This window comes from Somniosus microcephalus, chromosome 5, assembly GCF_052327205.1.
Source record: "Somniosus microcephalus isolate GS21.2 chromosome 5, FLI_Smic_1.0, whole genome shotgun sequence".
In the NCBI taxonomy this organism is placed as follows: Eukaryota; Metazoa; Chordata; class Chondrichthyes; order Squaliformes; family Somniosidae; genus Somniosus; species Somniosus microcephalus.
The window spans coordinates 204,417,450-204,432,930 of NC_140991.1; the positions used below are offsets into that span (position 1 = coordinate 204,417,450).

The 15,481-nt window shown below is 46.0% G+C and overlaps 1 protein-coding gene across 10 annotated transcripts in view; it reads left to right on the plus strand.

Moving 5' to 3' along the window:
* The window catches only part of LOC147117523 (RNA-binding motif, single-stranded-interacting protein 3), a 2,125,417-nt gene that overhangs the window by 1,941,278 nt on the left and 168,658 nt on the right, over nucleotides 1-15,481 (plus strand). For all 10 annotated transcript variants that reach the window (XR_015078466.1, XM_085988580.1, XM_085988577.1 and 7 more), the window contains one exon: nucleotides 8,558-8,608. Coding sequence is in view for 9 of the 10 variants with exons in the window: in XM_085988580.1 (XP_085844706.1) it covers nucleotides 8,558-8,608 (51 nt within the window). In the remaining variant the exon portion in view is untranslated. The remainder of the gene's footprint in view (nucleotides 1-8,557; nucleotides 8,609-15,481) is intronic.

The window sequence follows — 15,481 nt, forward strand, 5'->3', positions numbered from 1 at the left end:
TCCTGGTTAGTGGTCTTCATTGGTGAACTGCAGCTTCAACAACTCACCAATCAGTTATTTTGTCACTGCTCCCCCACACTTTTCTGGATGATATAGATGTCCATGGTGCCTGGATCAGTGGGAAGATTCAGGCAAAGCCTCTGGAATATAGGGAGTAACACTTTCCCAGGTATTTTATGACAGGTTTTGTTAATGTGTAAAACTGTCTAAATTGGAAACCTTCTTAGTATAAGCTCAGGTATTTTCAAAATGGTTACTCATCATCACTGAACAACTTGCCTTACAATTCAAGAATTTCTCTTACCAGGATCAGAAAGTTAATGAATGGTTTTCAGAATTAGGTCACAGCCAAACTGATTCTTGTTAATACAAAAGCAAAATACTGTGGATGCTGGAGATCTGAAATAAAAACAGAAAGCACTGGAAATACTCAGCAGGTCAGGCAGCATCTGTGGAGAGAGAAACAGAGTTAATGATTCAGGTCGATGACCAGGTTCTGACAAAAGTTCATCGATCTGAAACATTAACTCTGTTTCTCTCTCCACTGATCCTTGTTAATGACTGGACTAGTCAGTATAATGAGATAAACCTAGCCACTACCCCATGACATTCAATGGCATTACCATCACCGAATCTCCCACCATCAACATCCTGGGGGGTCACCATTGACCAGAAACTTAACTGGACCAGCCACATAAATACTGTGGCAACAAGAGCAGGTCAGAGGCTAGGTATTCTGCGGCGAGTGTCTCACCTCCTGACTCCCCAATGCCTTTCCACCATCTACAAGGCACAAGTCAGAAGTGTGATGGAATACTCTCCATTTGCTTGGATGAGTGCAGCTCCAACAACACTCAAGAAGCTTGACACCATCCAAGACAAAGCAGCCCACTTGATTGGCACCCCATCCACCACCTTAAACATTCACTCCCTCCACCACCGGTGCACCGTGGCTGCAGTGTGTACCATCTACAAGATGCACTGCAGCAACTCGCCAAGGCTACTTCGGCAGCACCTCCCAAACCCGCGACCTCTACCAGCTAGAAGGACAAGGGCAGCAGGCTTATGTGAACACCACCACCTCCAAGTTACACACCATCCTGACTTGGAAATATATCACCGTTCCTTCATTGTCACTGGGTCAAAATCCTGGAACTTCCTCCCTAACAGCACTGTGGGAGTACTTTCACCACAAGGACTACAGGGCAACTAGGGATGGGCAATAAATGCTGGCCTTGCCAACGACGCCCACATCCCATGAACAAATTTTTAAAAAAATGATCAGACCCAAGTTTCAGAACCTAGGCCCTGCTCTCAAATGCTAAATTCCCCATTTTAACTTCGGCAGAACTTGGGCGAGAACCATGGAGAAATGGCATAAACAGCAGTTACGCCATTTCTTCTGTGTTTCCGCTGATCCTCTGCAGAAATTACAGCCAGAGATCGGAAAAACGCAGCACAAATTCTCCCTCAGTATTTCTAACTGCTTAGTATTATCATTGTACAGTGAATGACACTGTTTATGTCTCTGCACTATCATTATGTAAATGACAAATTTTCTGTTATACTAATCTGAGAACCTAATAGAACATGTAAGTCAGCATGGAAGATTAATTTAGTCAGATCATTCCTTTTTGCATAATAAGAAATATTGTTATAGTGATGAAAGTGACCAAAGATTGACTGCAATGTGCTGTTGTAGGCAAGCTGCCGCATGTAAAACAACATGTGAATGGAAGAAGATTTAAATCTGGAAATTGCTGTAAGTGATTTTATTGTATGAATACTTATGGTGCTCATATCAAATAAACTGTTAAAATAGAGAGAGGAATTTCAGATGAGCACCTTAAGCATTCATACAATAACATCACTCAGTGATTTCTTTAAAAAGAAAAGCTATCTGGGCTTGCAGTAATAATGAAAAGTAAACTTCAATAATTGTTATTGCATTTCTCCATGAATCTAACACAATTTGATGTGCACAGGCTCCTGCTCAAAAAATAGCAAATAGGTTGAGATCTGGCATAAGGAGGATAGGAAATGGCTCACCTGGGAACAACAAAGAGCTCAGGATAGACATGTTGCTATGTAAGCAGATATAATGCAATTGTATTTGGTCACTTGTACTAGACAAGAACAGGTCACAAATTCACAAGATAATTACCAATGAAGAGAATCATTTGACTTACCTTAGATCATCCATCCAAAAAACCCTAAATTACCTCATTAGAGCATCCAATTGGTATCATAGAATCATAGAAAGTTACAGCACGGAAGGAGGCCATTTCAGCCCATCGTGTCCGCGCTGGCCAACAAAGAGCTTTCCAGCCTAATCCCACTTCCCAGCTCTTGGTCCGTAGCCCTGCAGGTTACAACATCCCAAGTGCACATCCAATTACTTTTTAAATGTGGTTAGGGTTTCTGCCTCTACCACCCTTTCAGGCAGTGAGTTCCAGACCCCCACAACCCTCTGGGTGAAGAAATTTCTCCTCAAATCCCCTCTAAACCTTCCACCAATTACTTTAAATCTGTGCTCCCTGGTTTTTGACCCCTCTGCTAAGGGAAATAGGTCCTTTCTATCCACTTTATCTATGCCCCTCATAATTTTATACACCTCAATAAGATCTCCCCTCAGCCTCCTCTGTTCCAAGGAAAACAGACCCAGCCTATCCAGTCTTTCCTCATAGCTAAGGTTCTCTACTCCTGGCAACATCCTTGTAAATCTCCTCTGTACCCTCTCTAGTGCAATCACATCTTTCCTGTAATGTGGTGACCAGAACTGCACGCAGTACTCTAGCTGAGGCCTAACTAGTGTTTTATACAGTTGAAGCATAACCCCCCTGCTCTTGTATTCTATGCCATGGCTAATAAAGGCAAGCATTCCGTATGCCTTCTTAATCACCTTATCTATCTGGCCTGCTACCTTCAAGGATCTGTGGACATGCACTCCAAGGTCCCTTTGTCCCTCTACACTACTCAGTGTCCTACCATTTAATGTGTATTCCCTTTACTTGTTAGCCCTCCCCAAATGCATTACCTCACACTTCTCCGGATTGAATTCCATTTGCCACTGTTCTGCCCACCTGACCAATTTATTGATACCTTCCTGCAGTCTACAGCATCCTTCTTCAGTATCAACCACACAGCCGATTTTAGTATCACCTGCAAACTTCTTAATCATACCCACTATATTCAAGTCTGGACCATTGATATATGCCACCAAAAGCAAGGGACCTAGTACTGAGCCCTGCGGAATCCCACTGGAAACAGCCTTCCAGTCACAAAAACACCCATCAATCATTACCCTCCGCTTCCTGCCTCCGAGCCAGTTTTCAATCCAACTTGACACTTTGCCCTGGATCCCATGGGCTTTTAACTTCGTGACCAGTCTGCCATGTGGAACCTTATCAAAAGCCTTGCTAAAGTCCATATACACTACATCAAACGCACTACCCTCATCTACCCTCTTTCTTACCTCCTCAAAAAATTCAATCAAGTTTGTCAGACATGACCTTCCCTTAACAAAACCGTGCTGACTATCCTTGATTAATCCGTGTCTTTCTAAATGAAGATTTATCCTGTCCTTCAGAATTCTTTCCAATAATTTTCCCACCACCGATGTTAGGCTGACTGGCCTGTAATTACTCGGTCTATCCTTTTCTCCCTTTTTAAACAAGGGTATCACATTAGCAGTCCTCCATTCCTTCGGCACCACACCTGAAGTCAGAGAGGATTGGAAAATGATAGTCAGGGCCTCTGCTATTTCCTCTTTTGCTTTGCTTAACAGCCTGGGATACATTTCATCCGGGCCTGGGGATTTATCCACTTTGAAAGCTGCTAAACCCCTTAATACTTCCTCTCTCACTATGTGTATTTCATCTAATATTTCACACTCCTCCCCGCTGAGAGCAATGCCTGCTTCGCCCCTCTCCTTTGTGAAAACAGACGCAAAGTATTAATTAAGAACCCTACCGACATCTCCCGCCTCTACACAGAGATTACCCTCATGATCTCTAATAGGCCCTATCCTTTCTTTAGTTATCCTCTTACTCTTAATATATTTATAAAACATCTTTGGGTTTTCCTTGATTTTATTTGCCAAGAATTTTTCATGTTCTCTCTTTGCTTTCCTAATATCCTTTTTAATTGCACCCCTGCACTTTCTGTACTCCTCTAAAGATTCTGGAGTATTTAGCCCTCGGTATCTGTCACACGCCTCCCTTTTTTTCTTTATCCTACCCTGTATGTCCCTAGACATCCAGAGGGCTCTAGATTTGTTATCACACCTTTTTTCTTTAAGGGCACATATTTGGTCTGAACCCTCCAGATCTCCTCCTTGAATGCCTCCCACTGCTCTGACACTGATTTACCTTCAAGTAGCTGTTTCCAGTCAACTATGGCTAAATCCCCATTGAGCTTAGCAAAATTTGCTTTTCCAAAATTTAGAATTTTTATTCCTGGTCTATCCTTGTCCTTTTCCATAACTACCTTAAATCTAACAGAATTATGGTCACTAGCACCAAAATGCTCCCTCACTGATACGCCTTCTACCTGCTCAGCTTCATTCCCTAAAACTAAGTCCAGAACCGCCCCCTCCCTTGTTGGGCTTGCTACATACTGGCTAAAAATGTTCTCCTGGATGCATTTTAGGAATTCCGCACCCTCTATACCCTTCACACTAATTTTATCCCAGTTAATATTGGGGTAGTTGAAATCCCCTACTATTACTGCCCTATAGTTTTTGCACTTCTCAGAAATTTGTCTACATATTTGCTCTTCTATCTCCCTCTCGCTGTTTGGGGGTCTGTAGTACACTCCCAGCAGTGTGATCGCCCCTTTTTTGTTTTTCAACTCAACCCATATGGCCTCGTTTGATGATCCCTCCAACATATCATCCCTCCTCACAGCTGGAATAGTTTCTTTAATCAATACCGCAACCTCCCCTCCCTTTTTACCTCCCTCTCTATCCCGTTTAAAAATCCTGTAACCAGGAATGTTGAGCTGCCATACCTGCCCCTCTTTCAGTCACGTCTCTGTAATAGCAATAATATCATAGTCTCAAGTATCTACCTGTGCCCTCAGCTCATCTGCCTTGTTCGCTATACTCCTTGCATTGAAGTATATACCATTTAGTACAGGCAAACCTCCTTGTTGACTACTATCTAGCCCTTGATTCATCTGTCCTTCCAATTTACTTTCTATGTTTTTGTTTTCCAATTCCAGTTTTTTTTCCCTCCCTGTTGACTTTATACTTAGGTTCCCATCGCTTTGCCAAGCTAGTTTAAACCCTCCTCAATGCGCATCTTGAACCGACCCGAATGCCATGTTTTCTGCCTGGTGCAGTGTCCTTTGACTTCTGGTTCCTGGACTGAGATGCATGCCAAGACTGATTGGATGAATGTCTCCTCTCTCACGGTTCTTTGTGAAATAAACTTAGGCAGTCTCAATCCAGTTTCTTGATGCAGGAGGGAACGTAAAACTGCTCACCAATTAGCACTACTGCACTCAAATTACTACTAAATAGCATTCAGACTGGACGGGTAGTTAATATAGGACAGCTATGACCATAAAGGACAGCGATGTGGTTTCTTGATTGCTGTACTGTATGGACCTTTCCCATAAGGATGCTGAGCTGTTTGTTGCTCTGCTTTTTCTTGATGTAATTCTGCAATATAAAGAAAGTACAAATCAGATAACTTAATTTGACACTGATCCCAATTTATAAACACACTTTCAAGATTCTAGCAACTTATAGGGGAAAAATTGAGTCGTGCCTCCTTTGGGGCGCTAACTTCATCGGGGCGCTAAAAGTAGCACCCCCGCGACCGAAATTCATCGGTAGCGCCCCAAGGGGGAAGCGGGGCGCTACTAGAATTGCCCCGCCTCCTTCTTGGGGCGCTGCGAGGGAATATCATGGTGCTACGTGCCGCAGTACCGCAGGCCTCCCTCCCCTTCTTAAAGGGGAGGGGCCTTGCGCAGTGCGACCTGGGGCCCAGCTGGGCCACTAGGCATCAGCGTGCCGGCAAAAGAGCCCGGCACTCACGGAGCACAGCCAGCACTCCGCGGGGTGGGGGGGGGCTGAAGAGGAGGCCGGGGACGGCAATGGGGGCAGGTGCTGGCAGGCGGCCAGCAACAAAAATGGCTGTCCGGCACCTCCCCTTTAATTTGTGCCGCCCCGGCCGCAGGTAGGCCCCCCTGACCCGTCGGACATAGTGTCTGGCGGTAAATCAGGGAGCGCTACCGAAGTTTGTGGCCGGGGTGCGAGCGAGGTGCTGCGCACAGCGATAACATCATCGCCGGCGGCGCAGTGCTGCAGGGCGCTAACGGTTACCGCCGCCATTAACCTCCCTCTGAATTTCCTGGGATGCGTTGGCAGCGCTGCGCCCGGACGCTAGTTGCTTTGCACCCTGTTAGCGCCCTCTTAGGGCGCTAACAGGAGGTGCAAAGTAACCGAATTTTTCCCCCATAGAACTTTAGGCCTGGATTTTCATGGGGAAGGCGGGTTGGGGGTCGGAGGGGGGGTGGGGGAGGTCCGATGTGGGCGGGAATCCCGGGAAAATGGGTTTCCCCATGCCTGCTAACTTTAACGGCAGGGCCTGATTTGTATCTGAAGCCTCTGTTTCCCACCCACAGCCAGCCAGATGAGGGAGGGATCGGGTGGGGTGGGGGCCAGTGCCAGCCTCTGTAAGATGGGTGTTGAGGGGCCGGAGGAAGAGAAGATTGGGGCCATCGTGGGGTCGGGGGGGTGGACAGAGAAAAGACCAGGGACATCGTGGGACCAGAGGGAGTAACTGGGAGAAAAGATCGAGGATGACGTGGGACCGGGGCGGGGTGGGGCGGGGGGAAGGGGGGCAAATCGGGACGTCGTGGCACCGGGGAGATTGGGGAAGAAGAAAAGATTGGGGACATCATGGGGCGGGGGGAGATCAGGGACGTTGTGGGATTGGTCGGGTGGGGGGAGATCAGGGACGTCGTGGGATCAGTGTGGTGGGGGGAGAGATCAGGGATGTTGTGGGATCGGTGGGGGGGGAGACCAAGGATATTGTGTGATTGGTGGGAGGGGAGATCAGGGACATTGTGGGATCGTGGGGGGGAGATCAGGGACGTGGTGGGATCGGTGTCGGTGGGGGGGAGATCAGGGACGTTGTGGGATCGTGGGGGGGAGATCAGGGCCGTTGTGGGATCATGGGGGGGAGATCAGGGACGTTGTGGGATCGTGGGGGGGTGGGGAGACCAGGGATATTGTAGGATCGCTGGGGAGGGGATATCAAGGACGTTGTGGGATCTTTGGGGGGGAGATCAGGGACATTGTGGGATCGGTGGGGGGGGAGATCAGAGACGTCGTGGGATCGGTGGGGTGAGAGATCAGGGACGTGTGGGATCGGTGGGGTGGGAGATCAGGGACGTTGCGGGATCATTGGGGGGGAGATCAGGGACGTTGTGGGGTTGGTGGGGTGGAGATCAGGGACATTGTGGGATCGGGGTGGGGGAGATCAGGGACATTGTGGGATCGGTGGAGGGGGAGATCAGGGACATTGTGGGATTGGTGGGGGGGAGATCAGGGACGTTGTGGGATCAGTGGGGGAGGAGATCAGGGACGTTGTGGGATCGGTGGGGGGGTGTAGATCAGGGAATTTGTGGGATCGTGGGGGGGGAGATCAGGGACGTTGTGGGATCGGTGGTGGGGGGAGATCAGGGACATTGTGGGATCAGTCGGGGGGGGAGATCAGGGACATTGTGGGATCATGGGGGGAGAGATCAGGGACATTGTGGGATCGGGAGGGGAGATCAGGGACGTTGTGGGATCGGTGGTGGGGGGAGATCAGGGACATTGTGGGATCGGTGGGTTGAGAGATCAGGGATGTTGTGGGATCGGTTGGGGGGGGAGATCAGGGACATTGTGGGATCGGTTGGGGCGGGGGGAGACCAGTGACGTGGTGGGGTGAGAGGGAAGATCACTTTGGGGCCAGCCACCAGAGGGTCGTGGCTGGCCTCAGAATGATCAGTGGGGCGGTGGGGGGTGGGGGGGTGTGGGCGGGGTCTGGGAAGGCGATTGGAGGCCTCATGAGGGGGTCTCCAATCGTGGGGTGGTGGGCTAGACAGGGACCCTGGGTCCAAGAGGTAGGTGTAAAGGCACTTAGCTCCTGGATGCAGCTGTCCTCGCCTTGCTGTAACTGCTGGGTTTTACGAAGTGTGTAAAACCCGTCCAGATAGAGTTAAAAACAAAATGGAGGTTAAAAAAGAGGCTTCCAGTCTCATTATAATATTTAAATTGACGTCCCGTCTCCTGGGAGCGGATTGGCTGCCTGTCCCCCCGTCCAGCCTCCGTTAAATTCGGAAGTGGGCGGGTTGGAGGTGGGTTCAGGTGGGGAATCCGATTTTTAACAATTTAACTACCCCCACACTCCAAACTCACCCGTTTTTGTAGGTTAAAATTCCCCCCTTAGTCTTTTGAGCTGCAGAAAGTGGTCCCCACAATCCTCTGCTAAACTAATGAATTTGATGCACTCATTTCACTCTTAATTTATTTTGCTAATTAGGTTTATTTTCCACACAGGTCCAGAGTACATCATGGATGCCTCATCAACCATATGTTATGCAACCAGCAGTAAGTTATGCCAAACCCTTCCGTAACTTTAATATGTTCTTTGAATTGCAGCAAGAAGCCTTCAACTCTTGTGTAAGATGCAGATAGACACAGAGTGCCCAGGGAGGGTCTGTGTCATGAAAACAGTAACATTCATGCCATAGATTTATGTGTAGTTATCTGTACCATAATTGTATTTTCTGTCACTCCTCCCCGCCCCCCCAATTTTCTTTGTGCATACAAAATATTATCACATACATTTTCCCTTCACACTTGCATGCATGAAGTTTAATAACCTTATTGTTTATATAAATCAAGTTATTTAATTATGGTGAATTATGCAATATTGTGCAGTTTTGTGCATCTATTTTTATTTGCTGTCAACTGCTGGTTGAAGTTTACGAAAACCTTGTTTTGTGATAGCAAAAGAATAAATTGAGAAATTAGTAATGAGTGTTCAGAACCAAAGGACAATCGACATTTAATAGCACTCAGCAGCCTCCAAAATTAAGTTGCTGGTACAAAGAAGAGTCACAAATAAATGATTGTTTTTTAACAGCTAGAACTGGCAGTATAATTCGGTGGAACAGTTTATTTAGAGCCGAAATTCTCTCCTCAAATAAGATACTGCAATTTATTGTTACACACACACTGTGCTAATTGTTTCTTTTCAAATTAGGGTTTGAAATGATGAAAAACTGAATTCAACAGAGCTGCTGAATAAAAGTGACCGAATGCTCCGCCTGCTCTTGCAGGGCAGCAGTGCATTTTTATATTGCTAGCTTCCTCCGACATGGGAGACTGGTAGTCGCGATTGTGACGATCAGTAACTCAGTAGTGTTTTTGGTAGTGCCGCCAGTTTCCAATTCTGCCCAGCAGAGTTAACTGGGCAATATTGGAACATAAGCAGCCACATCAAAGAATCTCTTCCATTGGAGGATTTCTTTACAGACTATGGGGGGGGGGGGCAATCTTTGACTTTCTCCAGAAACAGGCACAAAGTGGGTAAAGCAGCAGCACCACCTGCCCGCCTGTTCTTGCTGGCATGAGACCCGAGGCTTTTTGAGGCCCAGGCCTCATTAAATGTTGCAGCCAGCTGCAGGCACCTCACTACAGCATGCTGGTTCTGGGAAATCGGTCAGCTTCCAAAATGAGCCGACCACTGGTTGGAGCCGCAGGGACAGGGTGGTGGGGGGGCGGGGTGGTGGGGTGGGATGTGGTTGGGGGGGGAAGAGAGGTGATCCTGGGAGAAACTGCGGATGGGCCAGCAACAGCCCCGACTTCATTTTGTGGCCACACGATAAAAAAGGTTAGGCATTTCCTGGTTAGGCTGCTGAACATCTGGTACAAATGCACAGAGAATTGCATGATGCACACTCCACCCATTTGTACCTGAAAATTGCAATTGGGTCCTGCAACTGACGTAGGACCCTGAACTGCATATTTTAGCAGCCTCTTGTTTCATGTGGTGGGCTGCTCGCCCATTTCTAGCCTCTGGAATTCCCCCCCTAAACCTCTCCATCTCTCTACCTCTCTCTCCTCTAAGATGTTCCTTAAACTTACCTCTTTGACCAAGCTTTTGGCCACCTGTCCTAATATCTCCTTATGTGGCTTGGTGACAAATTTTGTTTGATAACATGCCTGTGAAGCGCCTTGGAACGTTTTTCTATGTTATAGGTGCTATATAAATGTTAGTTGTTGTTGTTGAATGTCTTTGCAATATTATACAGGAAGAAATATTACAGTTACGTAGGAAACAATCAAAGATATCTTTTTAAAAAGTAAGAATCATTTTCTCACTCTGGGCACAATCATATCCGATTTATGGTGCGGCAGATTCAGATCCTGGTGTGGTAACTGCTTTGTAGCTGACTTTGAATTTGTTTCACTTCCATTTCTGTATCCCTTACTCTCACTCAGTCGGGGAGTCTGCAATTATTAGCGCTGCAATTGCAAAGAATGCATGTACAATGGATTTTTTTTTGCAGTGTCTGCTGGATTAATCCAGTAAAAGGATTGCTTGTGAAAATAACCTCTAGATTGAAATATTAAAGTCTGTTAGATGAAGGTTGTCCATCTATTACAGAATGACATCAGGATAAGAAGTCTAAGACCAGGATATTAGAACTATCGGAAACAATTAAAATCTCGAAAGTTCTGCTTCGTCAATCTGTGTTTTCTTTTTAGCTGCCCTCTCCCGAACAATGCCTGCTCTGTTATTTTGGAAATAAAACTTTAAGCCACTAGACTACCATCTTGCACTTACAACAGTACCTCCTATTTACTTTCTTAAATTATGATTATTAAGGTTGCTGAGAGAATGGTCTTACTAGAGGAAAACAGAAAAGATTAGGATTCTGGCATTCCTCTAGTTTAAAAGGCCAGTATTAGATGGCATTTATGGTACAGGGGCTCCTTAAGTTTTTAACGATGATAGTTTACATTATCAGCGGGTCCCTGAAGTTAATCATGTTTACTGATGGAAAGGTAATGAAAAGCAATACTAAACTTTGTGCCCTCTGTCGTTAAAAACAACCAAATAGCATAGCAACAGCAATTTTACTAGTTCTAAGAGAATGAGTGCTTCTCTGATGAAGGGACAGTTTCCTGCATTTTAAAACGTAGTTGGTCAGTCTACACAAGGTACCTTTTACCATCTTCAATTTTCTCCCCTCTCCTCCAGAACACACTTTCTGATTCCATGGCACAGGCACCATTCACCCAAATAGCCATTTTTATTGTAGAAGCCCGGAGAGTGAGCATTGGAAGGAATTCAGTTATGGAAGGCATAATATCCAAACATAATCCCATCGTTATCCAGATCCACTCACTGCACTTTCCAGCAGGGAATTAGTGATTTTTTTTCTCCCAGCCCAGAGCACTGAAACTAATTTTAGCACCTCTACTGATGCCCCAGCTGAGATCCATTTTGTGTAGTCTCTTTTTGTAATTCAGAAAGGAGTTGAATACTATTATTATTGGTGAAAAGCTGTAAAATTGCAGAATATGCCTAGCCACACTTACAATACATTGAAGTTGAACAAGATTGAAAAATACAGAGAACAAACACAGTTTTGATTTTAGTTCAAATAATTAAAGAGACTGTCCAGTGTAAAACATGCTTGTCAAACTGTTTGTTTTCTAAGCAGCCACAGAAGATGTGGATCACCTTTGTCACAATGACAGCACCCACAAGTGACACGGTGATGCTGTTCATTGCAATTTCTGTTGTTACAAACATTTTCAGAGCTCCTTTTTATGAAAGGTGCCATTTAAATTGCATCATTTTCATAATTAGGCTAAACATTTTTGTTTGTTTACAAATACATGACAAAATGACAAATTGTGTTGAAATACATTACCAGATCCCTGTGAAAAAATGACAAATGCTTCTTCCAGCTTTTCTTCCAACCCAATTCAAAAAAAAAGTTTGCCAAACACCTTTTCACAAAATCAGTGCTATTTAAATATTGCCTGTGTGTGAGATCAAAAGGGATTCAGTGTTGCAAAGCATCATTGTGTAGAATGGGCCTATAATCTCTGGAGTTTAGAAGAATACGTGGTGATCTCATTGAAACTGACAAAATTCTTAGAGGGCTTGACCGGGTCGATGCTGAGAGGCTGTTTCCCCTGGTTGGAGAGTCTAGAAATTGGGGTCATAAGCCAGAATTTTCATGACCTTGGTGGGTCCAGTGCGGCCAGTGTCTGTGGCGGGTCACGACCCCGCTGCTGGCTCCATCCCACTGTAGAAAATGAACTTACTGTAATAGGGCCTATTAAGCCTGCCCAGTGTGTTACCCGGCCCAATTAGATGGAGCAGGTCTGTTGACATCATTCATGACGCGTTTTAAGCCTGGATCCTTAAAGAGACTCTGGCCACATTAGATCTTAATTTTAATCTAATATAGTGGGTGTTGAATCTTTACTGTACAATAATATAATGGCCCAGAAATTCGGGTCTCCACGGGTGAGTATGCATGGGGTACTCACCCGTAGGCCCAATGGAAGTGCCGGTTTCGTGCATGCACTGCACATGCGCGGGAAACCGGAACTTCCGTTCCCTTGGAAGAAGGGGTCCAGAGGTGGAACGTGTGCGCAGGAGAGGCAGCGCGTGCGCATTGAACTTACGTTTTTTTTCCAGGTTTTTCCGGGAGGGTAAGTCTCCAGGAGTTACACATATAAAAAGCAGGCGCAAAGCCTGCTTTTAACAAGGTAAGTGGTGAATTAATTAAAATTAAAACATTTTTTCCATAGGTTTATTATTTTTAAATACTTTAAAGAAAGGTAAGATTATTTTTAGCCCTGTTAGAAAATGTAATTAATTTTTTCAAAAATTTAAATTATTGTTTAAAATAGTTATTTTATATAATTTATAGTTATTTTAAAAATGTGATTAAAAAAAACATTTATTTGAAGTTTTAGTGATGTTTTGGGGCTTGTAGTATTTATGGTTTTGACAGCGCTTCCTGTCAATTTTATGAATGAAGCATTCCCTGCTACCATTGGCTTTCCATGGCCCACATGATCCTAGGGGACGCATCGAACTAACTGCGCCCCTGGGATACGCAAGCACAGCGTGCCGGCAGTTGGAGGAGGCCCAGGATCAGAATTCCATGCGGGCCCACAGCACAACGGCCGGCGTGCTAGGTAAGTGCAGGTTGGAGGCTTGCACCTGCGGGAAGCCTCCAACCCGAATTTCTGGGCCATTAAAAATTATATGAGTGACAAAGAAATATTTAAATAATATCATTAAGTAATATGACTCCACCTACATATACGATCAAGAACATAATTTAAAAAGTACATTAATTGTGAAGTTATTGCTGCTTTAGCCACAAATCTATAGGGGGAAAAATTGGGTGGAGCCGCAAACGGGGCGCCAAGCTCGCCTGGGCGCCAGATTTTGTGCTGTGATCGGAGCAGCAGCGATCGTCGGAAATTCAGCTTGAGCGCCCCAAGAGGGACACGGGGCGAGGCTTGAGGTGCTCCGCGTCCCTCTTAGGACGCTGAAACTGAATAACGCAGCGCAACGTGCCGCAGCGCCACACGCTGCAGCACGGCACGCTGTGGTACTGCAGGCCTTCCTCCCATTCTTAAGGGGGAGGGGCCTGCACCAGCGCGATGAGCGATCGCGAGTGCCGGCAAAAGAGCCTGGCACCGAGGAGAAGTGCCGGGCTCTCAGAAAACAGCTGGCAATGCCACGGGGGGAGAACAGGAGGCCGGGGACGGAGGTGCTGGCAGGCGGCCGCCGAAAAAAACAGCCGCCCCGCACCTCCACCTTAATTTGCACCACTGCCACCACAGCTAGGCCCCGTGAACCGGGCGCGATTAGCGAGCGGCGCTACAGAGGCGGTCGCTGCCAAATATCGTGATTGGGGCGGTAGCGGGGCACTGCGCACACCGATGACGTCATCAGTGGCGGCGCAGCGCAACAGGCTAACGCCGCCATTAGCGCCCTAGCTAAATATCACGGGAGGCGTGGCCAGTGGCGCTAAAGCCACTGAGTGCCCTCTTTAGGCGCTAACTGGTGGCGCAGCCCACCGAATTTCTCCCCCATAGACTTTTGTATCAGTAACTGGTACAAATAAAAGATGTGTGTGTATGGGTAATACATAAAATTAAGCAGATTTTAAATGTAATTGTAAAGGGGTGGATTTACAATCTTATGCAAGTTCAGCAGAAGAGCTGCGGAATCCCTGACAAACAGTGTAAGTGGTGCTTACAATGTGTTTTTGGGGTTTCTGCAGCTCTTCCATTGAAGTTAACAATGGGCAAGTAAGAGAACCTCCGCAGAAATTCACCCTAAAGTCTCAGACTGAAAAATTAAATTAGTCATATTCAGGGACTGAAAACAAATTGAACCAGTGGACTGAGTGATGAGAATGAAATTGTTACAGAATGTATAACTGGACAATCACAGTATACTGTGAGAAAAACCTGACTAGAAACAACACAAAAATGTATTTAAATGGTATATGTCATTTTTTATAGTGCAGATCAATTCACTGCAATTACTGTTGAGTTGGAAGGCAACAGCCAAGAATGGCCAGTGAAAAATGTATTTCCCTCACCATCCAGGGTAGCACTTACGTCCCTTCAGGAATTTCTAAATTAACATTTAACAGTAGCTTTTCAAATACAACAGAATCTCCATCAATCTGTTAGCTGATCTTATCAAAATGTTTTTATTTTGGTTTGTTTCTCATGCTATCAAGTAATCAGCTGGAGCAATGGCCACGGAACTTATGCCTCAGGTTGACAGATGTGGTTCCTGAGCTGTGTGAATCTTGTGGTCATGCAGGGAAATTTAAAAAGTAGCGGGAAAAAGGCTCTTAAGTGGCAGTAAAGTACCTCATAATGATTTCAATTGAGTCCCCCGGCGCTGCAGGTCAGGTCAGCTCCGCGATGACAGATGTGCCTGTGGGAAAGGTGCGTGGGAGCGAGATGACAGCGGGTTCCCGACCCGCTGTCAAAAAAAACAACTTTCCCACCGACCCGCCACTGATCGCAACTGCTGCCACCCAGGAAAATTCAGCCCATCATCTCAGGATAAGGGATCAACTATTTAGGACTGAGTTGAGGAGAAATTTCTTCACTCAGAGGGTTGTGAATCTTTGGTATTCTCTATTTCAGAGGGCTGTGGATGCTCAGTCGTTGCGTGTATTCAAGACGGAGATCAATATATTCTTGGACACTAAGGCAATCAAGGGATATGGGGATAGAGCGGGAAAGTGGAGTTGAGGTAGAAGATCAGCCATGATCTTATTGAATGGTGGAGCAGGCTCGAGGGGCCATGTGGCCTACTGCTGCTCCTAGTTCTTATGCTCTTATGTCTAAAACTAACATGCCCAGTGTATTGCAGCAATTTCAAATGATCTTATAGCTAGCAATTTA